A 19,373-nucleotide genomic window follows, 5' to 3' on the forward strand; every position below is an offset into this window, starting at 1 on the left:
ATCAAGAGAATTCCCCTGAAAGAACAATGAAACAGACCTCTTCAGCTTAATAGACACCAAGTTAAAAAAGGAAATAATGAAAATGCTGAATGAATTAAACAGGGCTTTCATTAGAAATGCAAATTACTATAAAAAAAGAACTAGAAACTATAAAGAGGAACCAAGAAAAATTAGAAAATTCATTTGCTGAGGTAAAAACTGAATGTAAGGCAATATGTAGCAGATTGATAATGTAGAAGAATGAATAAGTGATCTGCAAGTTAAAATAATGGAAATCTCCCAGTTTGATTCCTGGGTTGGGAATATCTGCTGGAGAAGGGATATGCTACCTACTCCAGTATTCTTGGGCTTCCCTTGTGGCTCAGCTGGTAAAGAATCCACCTGCAATGCAGGAGACCTGGGTTCAATTCCCGAGTTGGGAAGATTCCCTGGAGAAGGAAAAGGCTACCTACTCCAGTATTCTGGGCTAGAGAATTCCATGAACTGAATAGCCCATGGGGTCACAAAGAGTCACACACGACTGAGCGACTTTCATACTTTCACCCAGTCAGAACAGCAGACAGAAAGAAAAATTTAAAAAACAATGAAAGCAATATAGAAAGACCTTTATATTATTTTGTTGTTGTTCAGTCACTAAATTATGTCTGACTCTTTGTGACCCTATAGACTGCAGCACACCAGGCTTCCCTGTCCTTCACTATCTCCCAGAGTTTGCTCAGATTCTTGTCCATTGAGTCAATGCTAAAGTGTGCCAACCTACGCATAATAGGGATCCCAGAAGCAGAAGAAAAAGGGGAATGAAAATGTATTTTAAAAAATTATGGCTGAAAACTTCCCAAATCTAAAGAAAAAAACAGATACCCAGGCATAGGAAGCACAGAGGATACCAAACAAGATGAATTCAAACAGACCTACACCAAAACATAATTAAAATGGCAAAAGTTAAAAATAATGAGAGAGTTCTAAAAGCAGTAAGAGAAAAGTGGTGGTTTAGTCGCTAAGTCATGTCCAACTCTTGAGGAGTCAATTACAAGGGAACCTCCATAAAGCTACTAGCTGATTTCTTTACAGAAATGTTGCAGGCCAGAAGGGAGTGGCAAGATATACTGAAAGTCCTGAAAGGAAAAATTTGCAATCTAGGATAATCTACGCAGCAAGATTATCATTTAAAACAGAAGGAGAGATCAAGAGTTTCTCAGACAAGTAAAAGGTAAAACAATAGAGCAATACCAAACCTGTTCTGAAGGAAATATTGAAAGATCATCTCTGAATAGAAAAGAAGCAAGAATCTATAGGAAAGAGCAAATCACAGGTGGAAATAAATTAAATGAGTCAGAAACAGATTTTTTTTTTTTTTTGCTGAGTTTCATGGTTTTATTAACACAAACACAATGTGTACACGAGCTGTCTATTCATTTTATTTGCTGCATAGCCTCATGTTGGGATTGCTGACTGTAATAACCAGCTGGGCTGCTGTTTCCACAGTGGCTTTTCAGTCTTTTCAGTTCTTGGAGGAGATGTGAGCAATCTCAGCAAAGTAAGATTTGTTGCACATCAGGAGCACTTCAAACTCTTCGATGTTGTGACCAGGAACTTCCAGAGTCCCCTAGGCAACATGTGCTCTGGTTTCTTGTTGCTCCTGTAACCAGTATTAGGCATCAAGACGTAGCCCTTGAATCTCCCATACACCCTGTTGTCAGTGTTTTTGGGTTTCTGCCAGTTCCACTTAATTTTGACATATTGATTTGACTGGTGTCAGATGAACATCTTGGCCTCTTTTTGATTATCTTGGACTTCACAAGGGGTCTGAGGGCAGCTATGATGCCAAGTAGGAGATGGCTGCCACTTCTGTATGCAGAGCTGAGGAAGAGAGCATACACAGATTTTTAAAAATGAAATAAATTTTTTTCTGTGAAAGTGTTGATAACCGCAATGAACAGCAAAAGGATAAATATGAAGATGTAAAATAGAACATCAAAATCATAAAATGTGGGGGAGGAAAGTAAGAAACTGATACTTTTTTTAGAATGTATTTGAATGTATTTGACAACCAGTCTAGAGCAAGTAGGTATAGGAAGGGGTTAACATACTGAAAACCAGGGTGACCACAAATCAAAAACATACAATAGATTCACAAAAACCAAAAAGAAGAGAGCACAGGAATAATACAAAAGAAATCAAGCCACAAAAGTAAAAGCTAAAAGGAAAAGAACAAAGAAGAAATACGAAGTCACCAGAAAAAAAGTTTAAGGGGAAAATAAATACATACATATCAATAATTGCCTCAAATATCAATGGACTAATTCTCCAATCCAAAGACATCAGTGGTAGATTGAATAAAAAAATAAGAGCCTACAATATGTTGCGTTAAAGAAGTGGGGAAAACCACTAGACCATTCAGGTATGACCTAAATCAAATCCCTTATGATTATACAGTGGAAGTGACAAATGGATTTAAGGGACTAGATCTGATAGACAGAGTGCTTGAAGAACTAAGGATGGAGGTTCGTGACATTGAACAGGAGTCAGGGATCAAGACCATCCCCAAGAAAAAGAAATGCAAAAAGGCAAAATGGCTGTCTGAGGAGCCCTTACAAATAGCTGAGAAAAGAAGAGAAGTCAAAAGCAAAGGAGACAAGGAAAGATATAAGCATCTGAATGCAGAGTTCCAAAGAATAGCAAGGAGAGATGAGAAAGCCTTTCTCAGCGATCAATGCAAAGAAATAGAGGAAAACAATAGAATTTGAAAGACAGAGATCTCTTCGAGAAAATTAGAGATACCAAGAGAACATTTCATGCAAAGATGGGCTCAATAAAGGACAGAAATGGTGTGGACCTAACAGAAGCAGAAGATATTAAGAAGAGGTGGCAAGAATACACAGAAGAACTATACAAAAAAGATCTTCACAACCCAGATAATCATGATGGTATGATCACTCACCTAGAGCCAGACATCCTGGAATGTAAAGTCAAGTGGGCCTTAGGAAGCATCACTACGAACAAAGCTAGTGGAGGTGATGAAATTCCAGTTGAGCTATTTCAAATCCTAAAAGATGATGCTGTGAAATTGCTGCACTCAATATGTCAGCAAATTTGGAAAACTCAGCAGTGGCCACAGGGCTGGAAAAGGTCAGTTTTCATTCCAATCCCAAAGAAAGGCAATGCCAAAGAATGCTCAAACTACCGCACAATTGCACTTATCTCACACGCTAGTAAAGTAATGCTCAAAATTCTCCAAGCCAGGCTTCAGCAATATGTGAACCATGAACTTCCAGATGTTCAAGCTGATTTTAGAAAAGGCAGATGAACCAGAGATCAAATTGCCAGCATCTGCTGGATCATCGAAAAAGCAAGAGAGTTCCAGAAAAACATCTATTTCTGCTTTATTGACTATGCCAAAGCCTTTGACTATGTGGATCACAATAAACTGTGGAAAATTCTGAGAGAGATGGGAATACCAGACCACCTGACCTGCCTCTTGAGAAACCTGTATGCAGGTCAGGAAGCAACAGTTAGAATTGGACATGGAACAACAGACTGGTTCCAAATAGGAAAAGAAGTATGTCAAGGCTGTATATTGTCACCCTGCTTATTTAACTTATATGCAGAGTACATCATGAGAAACGCTGGGCTGGAGGAAGCACAAGCTGGAATCAAGATTACAGGGAGAAATAACAATAACCTCAGATATGCAGATGACACCACACTTATGGCAGAAAGTGAAGAAGAACTAAAGAGCCTCTTGATGAAAGTGAAAGAGGAGAGTGAAGAAATTGGCTTAAAGCTCAACATTCAGAAAAATAAGATCATGGCATCTGGTGCCATCACTCCATGGCAAATAGATGGGGAAACAGTGGAAACAGTGAGAGACTTTATTTTTTTGGGCTCCAAAATCACTCCTGATGGTGACTGCAGCCATGAAATTAAAAGACCTTTGCTCCTTGGAAGGAAAGTTATGACCAACCTAGACAGCATATTAAAAAGTAGAGACATTACTTTGTCAGCAAAGGTCCGTTTAGTCAAGGCTATCGTTTTTCCAATAATCATGTATGGATGTGAGAGTTGGACTATAAAGAAAGCTGAGTGCCGAAGAATTGATGCTTTTAAACTGTGGTGTTGAAGAAGACTCTTGAGAGTCCCTTGGACTGCAAGGAGATCTAACCAGTCAATCCTACAGGAGATCTGTCTTGGGTGTTCATTGGAAGGACTGATGTTGAAGCTAAAACTCCAATACCTTGGCCACCTGATATGAAGAGCTGACTCATTTGAAAAGGCCCTGATGCTGGGAAAGATTGAGGGCAGGAGGAGAAGGGGATGACAAAGGATGAGATGGTTGGATGGCATCACCGATTCAATGGACATGAGTTTGGGTATACTCGGGGAGTTGGTGATGGACAGGGAGGCCTGGCATGCTGCGGTTCATGGGGTCACAAAGAGTCGGACATGACTGAGTAACTGAACTGAACTGAACTGAATACGTTGCATGTGAGAGACCCACTTTAGGGCAGAGGACACACATAGATTGAGAGTGAAGGTATGGAAAAAGATATTTCATGCAAATGGAAATGACAAGGAAGTGGTTGTAGCAATACTCGTATCTGACAAAATAGACTTTAAAATAAAGATCATAAAGAAAGATAAAAATGAAGATACTATGTAATGATAAAAGGAACAATACAAGAAGAGGCATATCCACCCAATATAGAAGCACTAATAGATGTAAAGGGAGAGACTGATGGGAATACATCAATAGTAGGAGACTTTAACACCTCAGTCACAGCAATGAATAGATGTTCCAGGCAGAAAATCAGTAAGGCAACAGAGATCCTAAATGATAAAATTCAACATGCTGTGCGTGCATGTGTGCTGTCACTTCAGTCATGTCTGAGTGTTTGCAACTCTACGGACTGTAGGTCGCCAGGCTCCTCTGTCCATGGGATTCTCCAGACAAGAATACTGGGTTGTTCTTCTCCAGAGGATCTTCCCGACCCAGGGATCAAACTGGTGTCTCTTGCATTGCAGGTAGAATCTTTACTGCTGAGCCACTGGGGAGGCCAACATTTAACAGACAATTGATTTTTTCCAGGATATTATATCCAAAAACAAACAAACAAAAGACCAGAATGCACATTCATTTCAAGTGCACATGGAGTACACTCTCGGATTGACCACATACTAGGGCACAAAACAATCCTGAATACATTTAAGAGTATACAAGTTATTTCAAGCATCTTTTCTGACCACAATTGCATTAAACTAGAAATCAGCCATAGAAGAAGAAAAGAAAAAAAATCAATTACATGGAGACTAAGCAACATGCTACTAAAAAAGGAATGGGTCAACAATGAAATCAAATAGAAAATTAAAAAACTACCTTGAGACAAATGACAATGACAACACCACCATACAAAATCTGTGGGATGCGGCAAGAGATGTTCTTAGAGGGAAGTTCATAGTGATACAGGCCTTCTCCAAGAAACAATAAAAATCTGAAATAAATTAACCTACTGCTTAAAACAGAAAAAGGAGAACAAGCAAAGCTAAAGTCAGCAGAAGGAAGGAAATAATATAGATCAGAGAGGAAGTAATAAGATAAGAGATTTAAAAAGCAATAGAAAATCAATAAAATCAAGAGTGGTTCTTTTTAAGAGTAAACAAAATTGACAATCCTCTAGCCAGACTCACCAAGAAGAAAAGAGATGATCTTAAAAAAAAAAACAAAATCAGGAATGAAAGAGGAGAAATCACAACTGATACTGCAGAAACACAAAAACCCATGAAAGAATACTGTAAACAATTATATGCCAACAAATGGGACAACTTAGGAAAAAAGAACACATTTCTAAAAACATATAGCCTACCAAAACTGAATCAAGAAGATATAGGTAATTTGAACAGACCAATCTCTAAAGTGAAATACAATTTGTAATAAAAAGCTATCTATAAACAAAAGTCAGGACCAGATGGCTTCACAGGAAAATTCTATGAAACATACAAAGAAGAACTTACATGATTCCTTCTCAAACTCTTCCAAAAGAGTGAGGAGGAGGGAACACTCCCAAAGATATTTTATGAAGCTCCCGTCACCCAGATACCAAAAGCAGACAAAGATACAACCAAAAAAGAAAATTATAGGCTAATGTTTTTGACTAATTAGATGCAAATATTCTCAACAGAATACGAGCAAACTGAATCCATCAACACATAAAAAAGATCATACACCAAAAAAAGCAAACAACCCAATCAAAATATAGGCAGAAGACCTAAATAAATATTTCTCCAACAAAGACATACAGATGGCTAATAGATACATGAAAAGATGTGTATCATCACTAATTATTAGAGAAATGCAAATCAAAACTATGAGGTACCACCTCACACTGGTCAGAGTGGCCATCATAAAAGGTCTATAAGAAAGAAATGCCAGAGAGGGAGCAGAGAAAAGGAAACCCTCCTATACTGTTGTAGGAATGTAAATTGGTGCAGCCACTCTGGAAAACAGCATGTAGGTTCCTCAAAAAACTAAAAATAGAGTTGCCATATGATCCAGCAATTTCACTTCTGGGCATACATCCAGAAAAAAATTATAATTCAAAAAGATAGCTACACCCCTACGTTCATAGCAGTGTATTTACAATAGCCAAGATATGAAAACAACCTAAATGTTTATTGACAGATGAATGGATAAAGAAGATGTGGTATACACACACACACACACACACAATGGGATGCTACTCAGCCATGAGAAGGAATGAAATAATGCCATTTACAGCAGCATGGATGGACCTAGAGATTATCGTACTAAGTAAGTAAGAGAGAGAAAGATAAATACCATGATGATACCACTTATGTGTGGAATCTAAAATGTGACACAAATGCACTTATCTACAGAACAGAAACAGACTCACAGACATAGAGAACAGACTTGTGTTTGTCAAGATAGGGGAGGGGTTTTGGGAAGGGATGAATTGGGAGTTTGGAATTAGCAGATGCAAACTATTATATGTAGTATGGATAAACAACAAGGTCCTATTGTATAGCAGAGGGAACTATAGTCTGTAAGAAACCATAATGGAAAAGAATATGAAAAAGTTGTTTATACACATACACACACTGAATCACTTTGCTGTATGGCAGAAATTAACACAACATTTTAAATATACTATATTTAAATTTTAAATATTGCCTCTTTACCCAAGTCCTCTGTATCCCCTCCAAGCACCTCAGTATCTTACACCTTCATGTTAGAGCTTGATGGAACCTCTGAAATGACCCCTTTGTTTTACAATGAAGAAAGTGCGGACATGTGAGGTTAAGCAGTTTACTCAAATGGCTCAATTAGGAACAGTAATACTGTTTATATGAGAAGTGTGACCTCACAGCTTTAAATATTGGCGGAAAAAAAAAAGGTTGGGGGAGAATTGACCTACCAACATCAGGGTTTCATTAGTGACTGCTTTAGGCTTGGATATACTGATTTATTTCATGCCCAGTGTTTTAAAAACTGGCTTCATTTTTTTTTCTGTAGCATGCTAATTAAATGTAATTTAAAAATCTTCTTCCTTTCAGGTCAAGTGAAAAGTGCCAAATCTGTATTATAAGCCACGATCAGAAAAGAAGTCAAGATCATACCTTCTATTGAGTATGTGTTTTAATAACAGGCCACATCATCTTCTATCTCTATAAAGGCAAACCTATCCATGCTCACTGAAGTTAAGAAAATAGATATGGGGTTTTATAAAAATGCTTAAATATGAAATTAAATCATGCTTGTTTTGTTTTATCCCATTCAGCATGCTTATGTCCAGACTTTCTGGCCTTGCCTCTACCCTTGCAAGTCAGTCTAATGTGAGTTTCATGTGCTCCTTCCAGGGAGCACTTCACAAAGACCAGATGGGAGTTATAAAAGCTGCTTGGAGAATCTGACAATTTTCTGTGTAATTGAGGCAGGGAATTTCTGTTCAGTTGAGGGACTTTTTTTTTTTAAAGACACATTGACCATTTCCGGAGGAAAAATTTGTTCTCCCTTCCTCAAAAGGAAAGCTATGGGATGACATTCTGAAGCAAGGAAATATTAAGGATGGTTCAGATGAGAATCCTTTGCTTATACAAATATTGCTTTCTTACTTCCAAAATAAAATTCACCTTTAAGGTGGGATGTGGTCTCCTAGTGGGCTTCCCAGGTGGTGCTAGCGGTAAAGAACCCACCTGCCAATGCAGGAGATGATAAGAGGTGTGGGTTCGACCCCTGGGTCAGGAAGATCTCCTGGAGGAGGACATGGCTACCCACTCCAGTATTCTTGCCTGGGGAATCCCATGGACAGGCAACAACAGTTCACAGGGTCACATAGAGTCAGACACGACTGAAGTGACTAAGCATGCATGCATACACATGGTTTCTTAGTAAATCTTATTTCTTTAACCTCCTTCTGTCTTTAAATTGATAAACAGAGATCTGTTTAGTTTTATATTTAGATTTCCCCTAATTTGTAGGTTTGGCAATCAGTTCAGTTCAGTTCAGTTGCTCAATTGTGTCCAGCTGTTTGCGACCCCATGGACTGCAGCATGCCAGGCTTCCCTGTGCATCACCAACTCCCAGAGCTTGCTCAGACTCATGTCCATTGAGTCGGTGATGCCATCCAACCATCTCATCCTCTGTTGTCCCCTGTGTTACATGTCATTTTCCTTCTGTTTTGTATTACTTAGGTTTTAATATAATTGTTAGTTTCATATTAGTGATTTGAAATGTCCTTTTTTCTAGTTTGTCTAAGAGCCTTCTGCTACTCTGTGACTTTCTGGAAAAGTTCTATAGGAAGAAAATTATTCTCTTCTTTGTCCCACCCTAAAAGCTAGTTTTTCATTGTTGAAGGGAAGGAAAAGAAATGAGCAAATCAGTAATTCCTTGTCAGTTGACATTTTCTCAGGCACAGTTTTGAGATAACACTGTATCACAAATGTAAAAGTTTTGAGATTTTTTTTTTAATGTATGAGCTATTCAGGTTTAGTTGCCTTGAGCAGAAGAGCAGGGCAGTGCCTCTCAGCCCCCTCATTGATAGATCTAGTGGGTGTTCATGGAGTAGTGCAAAGAAGGAGACCAGTGTTTGTTCCATTCTCTCAATATTGTAGATTGTGAGATGTCTATTCCCTTCAAGCACGGCAATAATTTGGGCAAAGGCCAGATGCCATTTTTGTCCTTTCTGCTCCAATTCTACATTTTCTGAGCCTTGATCGTGAATATGATACTGTTTTCCAGGCATGTAGTTCTAGTGATGAGGAAAAGATTTCTGAATCTCACTTCAAAGCTTCCTAGGTAAGACCAAGTAGAAAATAAACTCTCTCCTTTATTTATCTTTATATCTTGTTCTTGAAATTCACATTGGCACCTTTATGTCATTATGGTTCCTTTACTTTCTTGCAGACTACTTTTCTCTTTTCAGCAGCTGCTATGAATATGTTTGTGTCCCCCCTCCAGATTACTATTTTGAAACTTGATGCCCTCTGTGAGAGTATTAGGAGGCGAAGCCTTGGCAGGTGATTAGGTCAGTGAGGATGCTGATCAGGGCCTTTATATAAGAGGCCCTAGATGGCTCCCTTGCTCCTTGCACCATGTGAGGTTACAGCAGAAAGATATCCATCTAGAAGGCAGACTCAAGAGAGTCTGCTGGCGTCATGAATTTGGCCTTCCTAGCCTCCAGAAGTATGAGAAGTAAATGTTTGTTGTTTATAAGGTACAACAAACCTTATGATGGGTTTGTTACAGCAGTCTGAATGGGCTGAGACACCAGCTCCTCTTCTTCATCCTGCTTCAAGATAGGGGAACTTTTCGAAAGTCAATGCTATCTTTCAGTTTTACTTGTCAGTTGTACCTTAATAAAGCTGAAAAAAGTCAATCCCAACCCCTGGCAAAGCAATCTGTAATTCTCCACTCCGTGATCTCTATCCCCAATTAGTAAGAACTAATCCCTTGGGGCTGGAGAAAGCAATGGCACCCCACTCCAGTACTCTTGCCTGGAAAATCCCATGGACGGAGGAGCCTGGTAGGCTACAGTCCATGGGGTCACTAAGAGTCGGACACGACTGAGCGACTTCACATTCACTTTTCCCTTTCATGCACTGGAGAAGGAAATGGCAACCCACTCCGGTATTCTTGCCTGGAGAATCCTAGGGACAGCAGAGCCTGGTGAGCTGCTGTCTATGGGGTCGCACAGATTCGGACACGACTGAAGCGACTTAGCAGTAGCAGCAACAGTAATCCCTTGGGGCACCCATAGCAATAATAGCTCCGTACTATATTCTATGTAATTGTTCACATTTGAGCTATAAGCTTTTTTTTTTTTTAAGCATATTTAATTGTTTATTTGGCTGTATCAGGCTTTAGTTGCAGCATGCAGAATCTGTTGTGGTACACGGACTGTCTAGTTGTGCATGGGCTCATAGTTGTGGCACTCAGGTTTAGTTGCTCTGAGGCATGTGGGATCTTAATTTCCTGGCCAGGGATCAAACCAGTGTTTTCTGCATCACAAGGAGGATTCTTAACCACTGGACCACCAGGGAAGTCCCAACTGTGAGCTTTTTCGGGGTAGGGACTTTGTCTTGTTTTTCTTCATTCCTAAAGAGCCTGTAACGTAGGAAGTTAGTGAATAATAGTTTTGGCACCACCTTATTCATGGAATTCACTAGTCTTCATTCATTTATAGAGCTTGTTCACCTTTATAGAAATGACTCCTGAATCCTGTCTCCATATTTTGCTGTGCCAATGCCCCATGTCAACTTCTGCTCCTCCAGAAGACAAGTCTCACATACATCCAGCATTACAATTGTATATTTAGTTTGTTCTCTATTTCTAAGCTTTCTTCTTGAGTACCCTATTACTTTTTAGTCATAGGATCCTGATGATTATCAAGGAATTTCTGAATCTCATTTTAAGCATTTCACTAATGTGAGGGTCTGAATATATGTTTATATCTATAGATCTGTAACTTTAGTAAGTTTTGAGAGACATGGTGTATCTTGTGACCTAATGTTGCTTTGAATTATAGGTATATTTACAGGCGTGTCAAAGGTCCTGATACTTTTTGAATCCTGTCTGAATCCTATTTGAGCTGTTAACTCAGGTAGCTGCATGACTTTGAGCTGTTACTTAGGTAGCTGCATGACTTTGAACACCCACAGAGTAATTAATTACTATTTCAAAGTACATACTAGTAAATTAAATCACATTATTTAAGAGGTAGTAAAACAAAAGGTACATAAGAGTGTTCTGATTACTTTTAGATAGTGGTTCCTTAGGCTTTTGTGTTTTTTTCATTGATTGGAAAACTGTAAAACAAAAAGAGGAGGGGGAGGAGATTGGTATGACATCATTAAGAAAACAGCTAATGTCTGCTATGACTATCATTTATTTTATTTATTTATTTATTTATTTTTTACTTTACAATATTGTATTGGTTTTGCCATACATTGACATGAATCCGCCATGGGTGTACATGTGTTCTCCATCCTGAACCCCCCTCCCACCTCCCTCCCCATTCCATCCCTCTGGGTCATCCCAGTGCACCAGCCCCGAGCACCCTGTATCATGCATCAAACCTGGACAGGCGATTCATTTCACATATGATAATTTACATGTTTCAATGCCATTCTCCCATATCATCCCGCCCTCGCCCTCTCCCATAGAGTCCAAAAGACTGTGCTATACATCTGTGTCTCTTTTGCTCTGCTATGACTGTCATTTAATAAAAGAAGAGAAATATTAACGCCAGAAAAAACAGGAAGATATGACCTCAGTATAAGGCTCTACTCTTTAAAATTGAATAAATTAACTTTCAGTATAGACTTCTATGTTTTTCATTTTGCCATACATCAGAGAACTCTTATAATGAATTACAGCTGGCATATGGTCTAGCCTTTGAGATATATTGCTCTTAACAAGCTAAAGCAGTCGGGCTGCTACTTAGGTTACCATGATTGTGAAAGGCTGACAGTCCATCCCAGTGTTTCATCTAATCTGTGATAGATTGCATTTTCTAAGATGGCCGCATCTCTCATCCCACCAGCTCTTCTACAGTGTGATTGTGACATTCCTCACATAGGGAGGTGGGTCTCTGTTCTCTCATCATGAACATCAGCAGGCCTGTGACTACAGTAGAAGTAAAACTATGTGACTTTCATAGATCATAAGAGATAAAGGTGATACAGTTTCTACCTAGTTTTCTTGAGATGCTGGCTCTTGGAAACCAGCCTGTGAAGAGACCTCTATGGACAGGCACTGAGGCCCAGCTCATAGCCCTGGCTGAGCTCCAGCCAGCAGTCATCAGTGATGTGGGTGAGTCATCTTGGAAGCAAATCCTCCAGTTGAACCACCACAGCTGTTGCTGTATGGAGCAGAGACAAGCCTCTGTTAAGCCATGCCAAAATTGTAGATTTCAGTCAAATAAATAATTGTTGTTTTAAACTACTAAGGTTTGTGTCTGTTTGTTATGCGGTAATTTATAACATATAAATTTTAGAACTTGGAAGCGAGAAATCCACATAACAAACCCTAAAACATATGGCATTGCCTTTTGGGACTGGGTAGTATACAGAAGCTGAATGGGCTAGAGGAGAGTGTTAGTGAAAGCCTGCAGAGCCTTAGATTATTAGCAGAATCTTTGAGGCTGTCTGGGAGGCTCTTGGGGCTTCCCTGGCAGCTCAGACGGTAAAGAATGTGCCTGCAATGCAGGAGACCCAGGTTTAGTCCTTGGATCAGGAAGATCCCATGAAGAAGGGAATGGCAACCCTCTCCAGTATTTTTGCCTGGAAGATTCCATGGACAGGGGAGCCTGGAGGGCTATAGTCCATGGAGTCACAGAGAGGTGGACATGACTGAGCACAAACTCACGCACAGGAGGTTTGTAGTGGGAATTTTTAGGAAAGAGAGGAAAATGTTATTAGAAGCTAGAGAAAAGGTACCCTTCTTATGTGATGGTGGTTAAGTTTGGCCACACTTTTATCCAAGTAATGAACTCAGTGATCTTGCTCAGGACTTTTCCAAATAGTGTTCAAGTGCCACCTGTATTCTCCTACTAAAATTGGAGAGAGATGAGCCTAAAACGAATAGTTCAGTTTTCCCCAAATAAAATTTAAAAGAAATATAAAGGATTCAGTACTTGCTAGGGTTGAAAATAAAATTAGTTCTCATTCCTAGCCTTTGTAGATCGCAAAAAGTTACCAAACTAAGTGATGGCTTCTGGGAAAAGATAAAATCTCAGGCAAGATTGTGAGGTCATTGGTTAAGGCCTCAGTGATATTTAGGTGGAATGTCATGGAAACGTTCGGACTCAGTAAGGCTTTGCTCAGCTTCAGTCTTGAGGTGGGCTTTCTCAATGCAGCTGGAAAGATGGCCTGTAGCTGCACTAGGGGTTATCCCCACAGTTAAAGTCAAATGGAAAGAGACCAGCTGTCTCTCGATAATAGTATATACATATATATCAAGGCATCATCTGATTGGTCCTGTCTGAGTCTCATGCTCTGAACCAACCATAGTGTTAAGGGGACAGAGAGCTGTGACTAACCAACCTGTTTCGTGCCTGTCTGTGTCAGACAGTGTAGTCTATCATCAGAAGATGGAGTTTGGGTGAGACTAACTGGGAAGCCTCTCGGCTCTCAACTCTCAAAGCCATCAAAGTATTCAACTGGCTCTACCACAAATAAGAAGTGTAGAAGTTTTAGTCACTCAGTCCTGTCTGATTCTTTGCGACCCCATGGACTGTAGCCTGCCAGGCTCCTCTGTTCATAGAATTCTCCAGGCAAGAATTCTGGAGTGGGTGGTATTTCTTTCTCTAGGAGATCTTCCCAACCCAGGGATCAAACCTGGGGTCTCCTGCATTGCAAGCAGATTCTTTACCATCTGAGTCACCAAGGAAAGTACTATACCAAAAAAGGTGAAATATAAATTTATTATTGCTTTTTTTTTTTAGCTTTATGGGAAATATTGTTGTGAGAGAAATTTGATCACCTCTGTGTATTCTAGTTATGTGCTATCTCTAGCTCTCAGGACCATATGTAATCTAGAGCTGACTCTATGAATTTTGTTCAGGGTTTCTTGAAGTATGGGTATTTTTCCAAAAGCCATGGAGAATCTGACTTTTAAAATGTAAAAAATTCATGACTCTTACCTGGAGGGTCTAGGTGAACCCAGTGAGCCTGAGGGGATAGCCCTGGGATAAGAACTAGACAGAACTGGAGGGATGTTATTCAAAGTGATCTGAGCCATGGCAGTTTAGGAGAGAAATCCAGGTGACAAGCAATAGAGATGAGGTTAAGATGAATATGGGAGGAAGGGCAATGAACTTGGTAACCAGAAGGGCTCAGTAAGGGCAGGTTGGGAATGAGTAAGGAATGGGTCTCTCAGGAGACAGCCTGTGTACAGGACAGCTTTTAGAAAAACATAGTCCTCAGGATTTATGGTAGGAATGGGTCCAGTGTCATAAAAGAACCACACTGGACAACAGCAACAAAACGTCGTAAAGGAAATATTTTGGGAGAATGGTGTGTGAGTGCTAGTGGTGGTTGTTGCAGTCAGGGGAGACATAGCTGTTGACTGAAACCACTTAGTCTCAAGAAGGAATGGGGGCTTCTATGTGTCAAAATTTCCTTGATAACAGTGATGGAGAAGATTGACGATAGACGAAGTCATCTCACTGTGGTGGTGGTATCCTTGGTGCCCTGATTAGTGTGGCACAGGAATGAGAGGGTAGAATTTCATTGTCACAGAATAACTCTCTTCAAAGTAAACTACAAGTTGATTAATAACTGGTTCATTTGTTTAAATTTATACTGTATTTGGTTTTAATGATTAGATTTGGCATAAAAAAAATCACATTGGGCATCACAGAATTTGGGATGCATTTGTCCTATGAAGATTGGGTGATATTGTTTCTTCAAATCAAGGACCAAAAGCCAATGGCAAATAGGAGTTAAGGAGGAAAGAGGGAGTGAGAAACTCCATGGAAAAGAAAGGAGAGGCAGAAAAAGAGAAAATGGAAAAGGATGAATGAAAAAGTCAAAGAGGAGACAAGGCAGTTGAAAAGGGTTAGGGTTGAAGAAAGAAAACCAGAGTATATATTAAAAAACCATATAGGAGGAAGTTCCATCTACATGGTCAATGACCATTTCAGCCATTACACCAGGCAAAGAAAATCAGTTAAAACAGTTATGTGTATAGACACAGCTTGAGCATTAAGAAATGCAAATTTCCCTGAAACTGGGAACACTTAAGCTTCTTCTGGATTGGGGGTGGGGATAATGTTTGTAGCCAATCAGAATGAAAGTAAGTTGGGAAGCAACCAATAGGAATTAGGCATGGAAATAGCTTTCAGTGTGATATCAGTTGGAAGTACTGTCCCTGGCAAACAGACGCAGAGCTGAGCATTTTTTGTGATTTTCGAGTGCCTTCACCTTGGTTTCAACTCTGCACCTGTTTAGCCTTGGCTGAAGGTATTGCTGGTTTTGAAAGTTTGGAGAACTTGATTTGGGAGCAATGCTGTCCTGACAAGTTGGGAAGTAGGCTATGAAGGTGCCGAGGATGTGAGATGTTGCTGGAGGGACAGGTTTCAAGATACAGTGTTTTGAATCCCATTTCTGGGACATCCTCCACTTCACGTCAGAATCTCTGTGGCTTTCAGACCCAACAGATGCAAAGCAAAGATCCAAAGATGAGCTCCAGATATTATTGGGGATACTTCAGGAACCTCTAGGAATTTTAGGTTAAGGCTAGCTGCAAGGGAGAGAAAAAGAGAATGAGTCCTCAGGACCTTCACATCTATTTATGCAGACTAGCTCCCACACAAGGGCAGCAGCTTGAGGGGGTGGGTTGGGTCCTGGGGTTGAAATCTAGCCTGTTATTCGCGTGCTAAGCTGTGTGCCCTATTGTTAGCAAGGGGGAACTTCTAATTCACTAAAGCTACCATATGATTAGACCTCAATTTTTGTCTTTTTCCTTTGTTTTTAGGTTATTCATATCCTTCTGCATCCCTATCCTTAACCAATAGGACTCAACTTTGACCTGTTTCCTATTTGCCATTTTGGAGTTGGAGGGGCCTGAGAGATGAAAAGGGGGCAAGAAATTGCAATAGTAGAAGAAAATTCTAGAATGATTTGTACTCCCAGAGAAAGAGTTCTCCCTCAAAGAGTTCATCCAGTATTTATGGAGAGCCTGTTATGTGCCACATGCTGTGTGCACAGCCTTAAGGGAGATTAATAGTTGGCCCTGACCCTCAAGAAACTCACTGTTCCATGGAGAAGACAAACATTACCATATTGTATAATAAATGGTACATGCAAAAATCAATACCATCTCTCCCTGATACATGTGTAGCAGTATCAGGAAGAAATACAAACACTGCTATTAGTGTTCCCATAGAACATTCTTGGAGCAGAGGTGGAACAGGAGGTATTAATGTATACCTTGTGGGCTCAGATCTGAGTGTAGTATAATCTTAGGTAGAAAGAATGTGGATGGATTGGATCCTGGCCAGTCACATGGTCTTCTTTTTTGTGTATCATAACAGGTTAGTCTGTACTAGTGAAAGTGTCAACAGTAAATCTCATCCAGGTTCATCAACTGGGACTGATAAAACAATGTCAAAAGCTAATGTGTCCTTCTGGGTACAAAAAGAAGGTAACAGACCTGAGTTACTCTGTGGAAGGGCCGCTGACTACACTGTTGTGAAGGGACATTTCCTGATTCTTGTATGGTCCACGCTTGTTTTGGGAGGTAGGTGATGGTTTTTACATCTAATCTTTCCTCTGACCTCTGAACTTTTCTGTAGAAATTGATCACAATTACAACAAAAGAAGAAAACCAATTAAATTATAAGATGTGAGTGAATTATATCAATCTTGTTTCATTTATCTATAAGTCTGATCTCTGCTATGCTCCTTCATTGATTCAATGACATTTGCTGAGCATAGCAGTGTGGAGAATATGAAAGTTCTTAGCTTCAAGGAGACTTTTCATGGGGGAGACAGGCAGACACATAACTGCAATGCAGTGTTATTATTACAACTGTAAAGGTATAGTCTAGAATCTCTGGTAACAAAGGAGAGGGAGAGCTTTACACTGCCTGGCTTCCTGCCTGCCTGTCAGGCCTAACTTGACCTAAATATCTGGGATGAGGGAAGGGCAAATAGAACCCAGATACATGGTTCACAATATGCTTAGTTAACATCATCACTTTTGTCCATTCTACTATGACTCTTGATGTGCTTTTTCTTTAGGGAAGATGTACCATCCACCCTACCCCCTAGGGGGAATTAGGAAAAGTTTCACCTATAAGATCTCTTACACAATGATAAAGTATCCAATAGGCATGAAGAATGATATTCATGCAGATAAAGTAACATATTAAAAAACACAGATGCTTTATTCCATAATTCAACACTAGTGATTAGAGAACATTTTCTAATACCCTTAAATTTTTTTTCATTTGGGCAAAATGTCAGCTGGTTTAAAATGCTTTATGGAACAAAAGTGAAAGTGTTAGTTGCTCAGTTGTGTCCAACTCTTTGCCACCCCATGGTCTGTCCATGGAATTCTCCAGGCAAGAATACTAGAGTGAGTTGCCATTCCCTTCTCCAGGGGATCTTCCCATCTCAGGGGTTGAACCTGGGTCTCCTGCATTGCAGGCACATTCTTTACCAGGGAAACCTGGTACAAAGACTACAAAGAAGCAACAAAGCAAACACCCATGAAGAACTTCAATTTTACTCCCATTAGGGAGTAAATTGCTTTCTCTGGGGTCTTTAAAATGCTCATCATCAACCTTGGTCCCTTTTGGTACAATAAAGTGCTGCTGACCATGAATCTCACTAGCTTTAGATCTTTTATGATTACATAGAGACAGGTGCTCCAAGCAGTAAAGGGCATTGCAGAAATTGCTTGAGAAACATTTCATTGGCTACCCTTATGCATAAATATTCAAAAAATATTTACTGATTTGTCATGACCTGTAGGTGAAAGGCAAGAAATACAGGCTCTGAGATGCCAGTGAGTCTCACCTTAGGCATAAGTTAACTGGATTGTAGCCGTATATATTGCCTCTGGAAGTGATGAGCGGAACAATCTTAGGGTAGGTCGTTTTAGGGGCTGCCTGGGTAGTGCTGGAGATGTGGGTTTGATCCCTGGGTTGGGAAGATCCCCTGAAGGAGAGCATGGCAACCTACTCCAGTATTCTTCTCTGGAGAATCCCATGGACAGAAGAGCCTGGTGGGATGCAGTCCATGGAGTTGCAGAGTTGGACACAACAGAAATGACTTAGCACACATGCACAGAGGGAGTTTTAAGGCAAGAAAATTCATATAAACAGAATAGCTAGTGTCTTTTGACACTTAATTGGTAAAGGAAGTTTTCCCTATGATTAGATTTCATTTAAAAGAATTTCTGGTGTTTAAGAAAACTACAGAATATATGTTACTATAGCTTAGGATGAGTAGTGATTAACATGTGGTTAAGACATTGCAAGATGGGGGATGTTAAGACATTGCAAGGAGGACGTGTGTTCATCTTCTCCTGCGATAACTCCAAAATTACACCTCATTGCTGAACAACCATTGGCAGGAGAATGTTGGATCCCACCGAAAAAAGATACCCCATGTCCAAGGGCAAAGGAGAAGCCCCAGCAAAATGGTAGGATGGGTGAAATCGCATTTAAAATCAAACCCCATACCTGACAGAGACGCTTGGAGTGCTCAAACAAAACATGCTGTGTACCGGAGATGCCACAGAGACTGAGCCAGACCTACCTTTGAATGTTTGAGTGTTTCGTGTGGAGGTACAGGTCAGCAGTGGCCTGCCACAGGAGCAGGGGCTCTGGGTGCAGCAGACCTGGGTATGGCATAAGCCCTCTTGGAGGAGGTCGACATTAACCCCACCATAGAGCAGCCAGAACTTACAAAGGAATGGGGAAACAGACGCTTGGAGGGCACAAACAAAACCTTGTATGCACCAGGACCCAGGAGAAAGGAGCAGTGACCCCACAAGAGACTGACCCACACTTGCCCATGAGTGTTCAGGAGTCTCTGGCAGAGGCTTGGGTCAGTGGTGGCCTGCTGCAGGGTCAGGGGCACTAAGTGCAGCATTGTGTGCATGGGACCTTTTGAAGGAGGTCCACATTATCTTCATTACCTCCACCATAGTTTGGCCTCAGGTCAAACAACAGGGAGGGAACACAGCCCCGCCCATCAACAGAAAATTGGATTAAAGGTTTGTGGAGCATGGCCCCACTTGTCAGAACAGACCCAGTTTCTCCCTCAGTCTCTGCCATCAGGAAGCTTCCGTAAGTCTCTTATCCTTATCCAAGAGGGCAGACAGAATGAAAACCACAATCACAGAA

General features: G+C 40.3%; 2 protein-coding genes and 1 pseudogene across 23 annotated transcripts in view; 2 read left to right on the forward strand and 1 right to left on the reverse strand.

Moving 5' to 3' along the window:
- ANKRD45 (ankyrin repeat domain 45) overlaps positions 1 to 7,764 on the forward strand; it is a 43,371-nt gene extending 35,607 nt beyond the window's left edge. For 3 of the 6 annotated variants that reach the window (XM_081493796.1, XM_081493798.1, XM_081493797.1), the window contains exons 6-7: positions 6,677 to 6,805; positions 7,570 to 7,764. In XM_081493796.1, coding sequence (XP_081349922.1) covers positions 6,677 to 6,805; positions 7,570 to 7,601 — 161 coding nt within the window. In that variant the 3' untranslated portion in view covers positions 7,602 to 7,764. The remainder of the gene's footprint in view (positions 1 to 6,676; positions 6,806 to 7,569) is intronic. The other 3 variants (XM_081493799.1, XM_081493800.1, XM_081493801.1) reach the window with 1 other exon arrangement.
- LOC145507356 (large ribosomal subunit protein eL32-like) lies at positions 1,395 to 12,063 on the reverse strand (annotated as a pseudogene). The gene is made up of 2 exons (XR_014054789.1): positions 11,963 to 12,063; positions 1,395 to 1,860 (listed from the first exon to the last, which is right to left on the reverse strand). The product of XR_014054789.1 is annotated as a large ribosomal subunit protein eL32-like (transcript).
- Positions 12,064 to 13,315: 1,252 nt separating this feature from the next.
- The window catches only part of SLC9C2 (solute carrier family 9 member C2 (putative)), a 100,327-nt gene continuing 94,269 nt past the window's right edge, over positions 13,316 to 19,373 (forward strand). For 12 of the 16 annotated variants that reach the window (XM_081493773.1, XM_081493776.1, XM_081493781.1 and 9 more), the window contains exons 1-2: positions 15,358 to 15,477; positions 16,551 to 16,756. In XM_081493773.1, the coding sequence (XP_081349899.1) occupies positions 16,621 to 16,756 (136 nt within the window). In that variant the 5' untranslated portion in view covers positions 15,358 to 15,477; positions 16,551 to 16,620. Of the gene's footprint in view, positions 13,923 to 14,286; positions 14,530 to 15,239; positions 15,311 to 15,357; positions 15,478 to 16,550; positions 16,757 to 19,373 lie in introns of those variants that run through there. The other 4 variants (XM_081493774.1, XM_081493772.1, XM_081493779.1 and 1 more) reach the window with 3 other exon arrangements.

Source organism: Giraffa tippelskirchi, chromosome 5, assembly GCF_054371585.1.
Source record: "Giraffa tippelskirchi isolate mGirTip1 chromosome 5, T2T-mGirTip1v1.2.pri, whole genome shotgun sequence".
Lineage (NCBI taxonomy): Eukaryota > Metazoa > Chordata > Mammalia > Artiodactyla > Giraffidae > Giraffa > Giraffa tippelskirchi.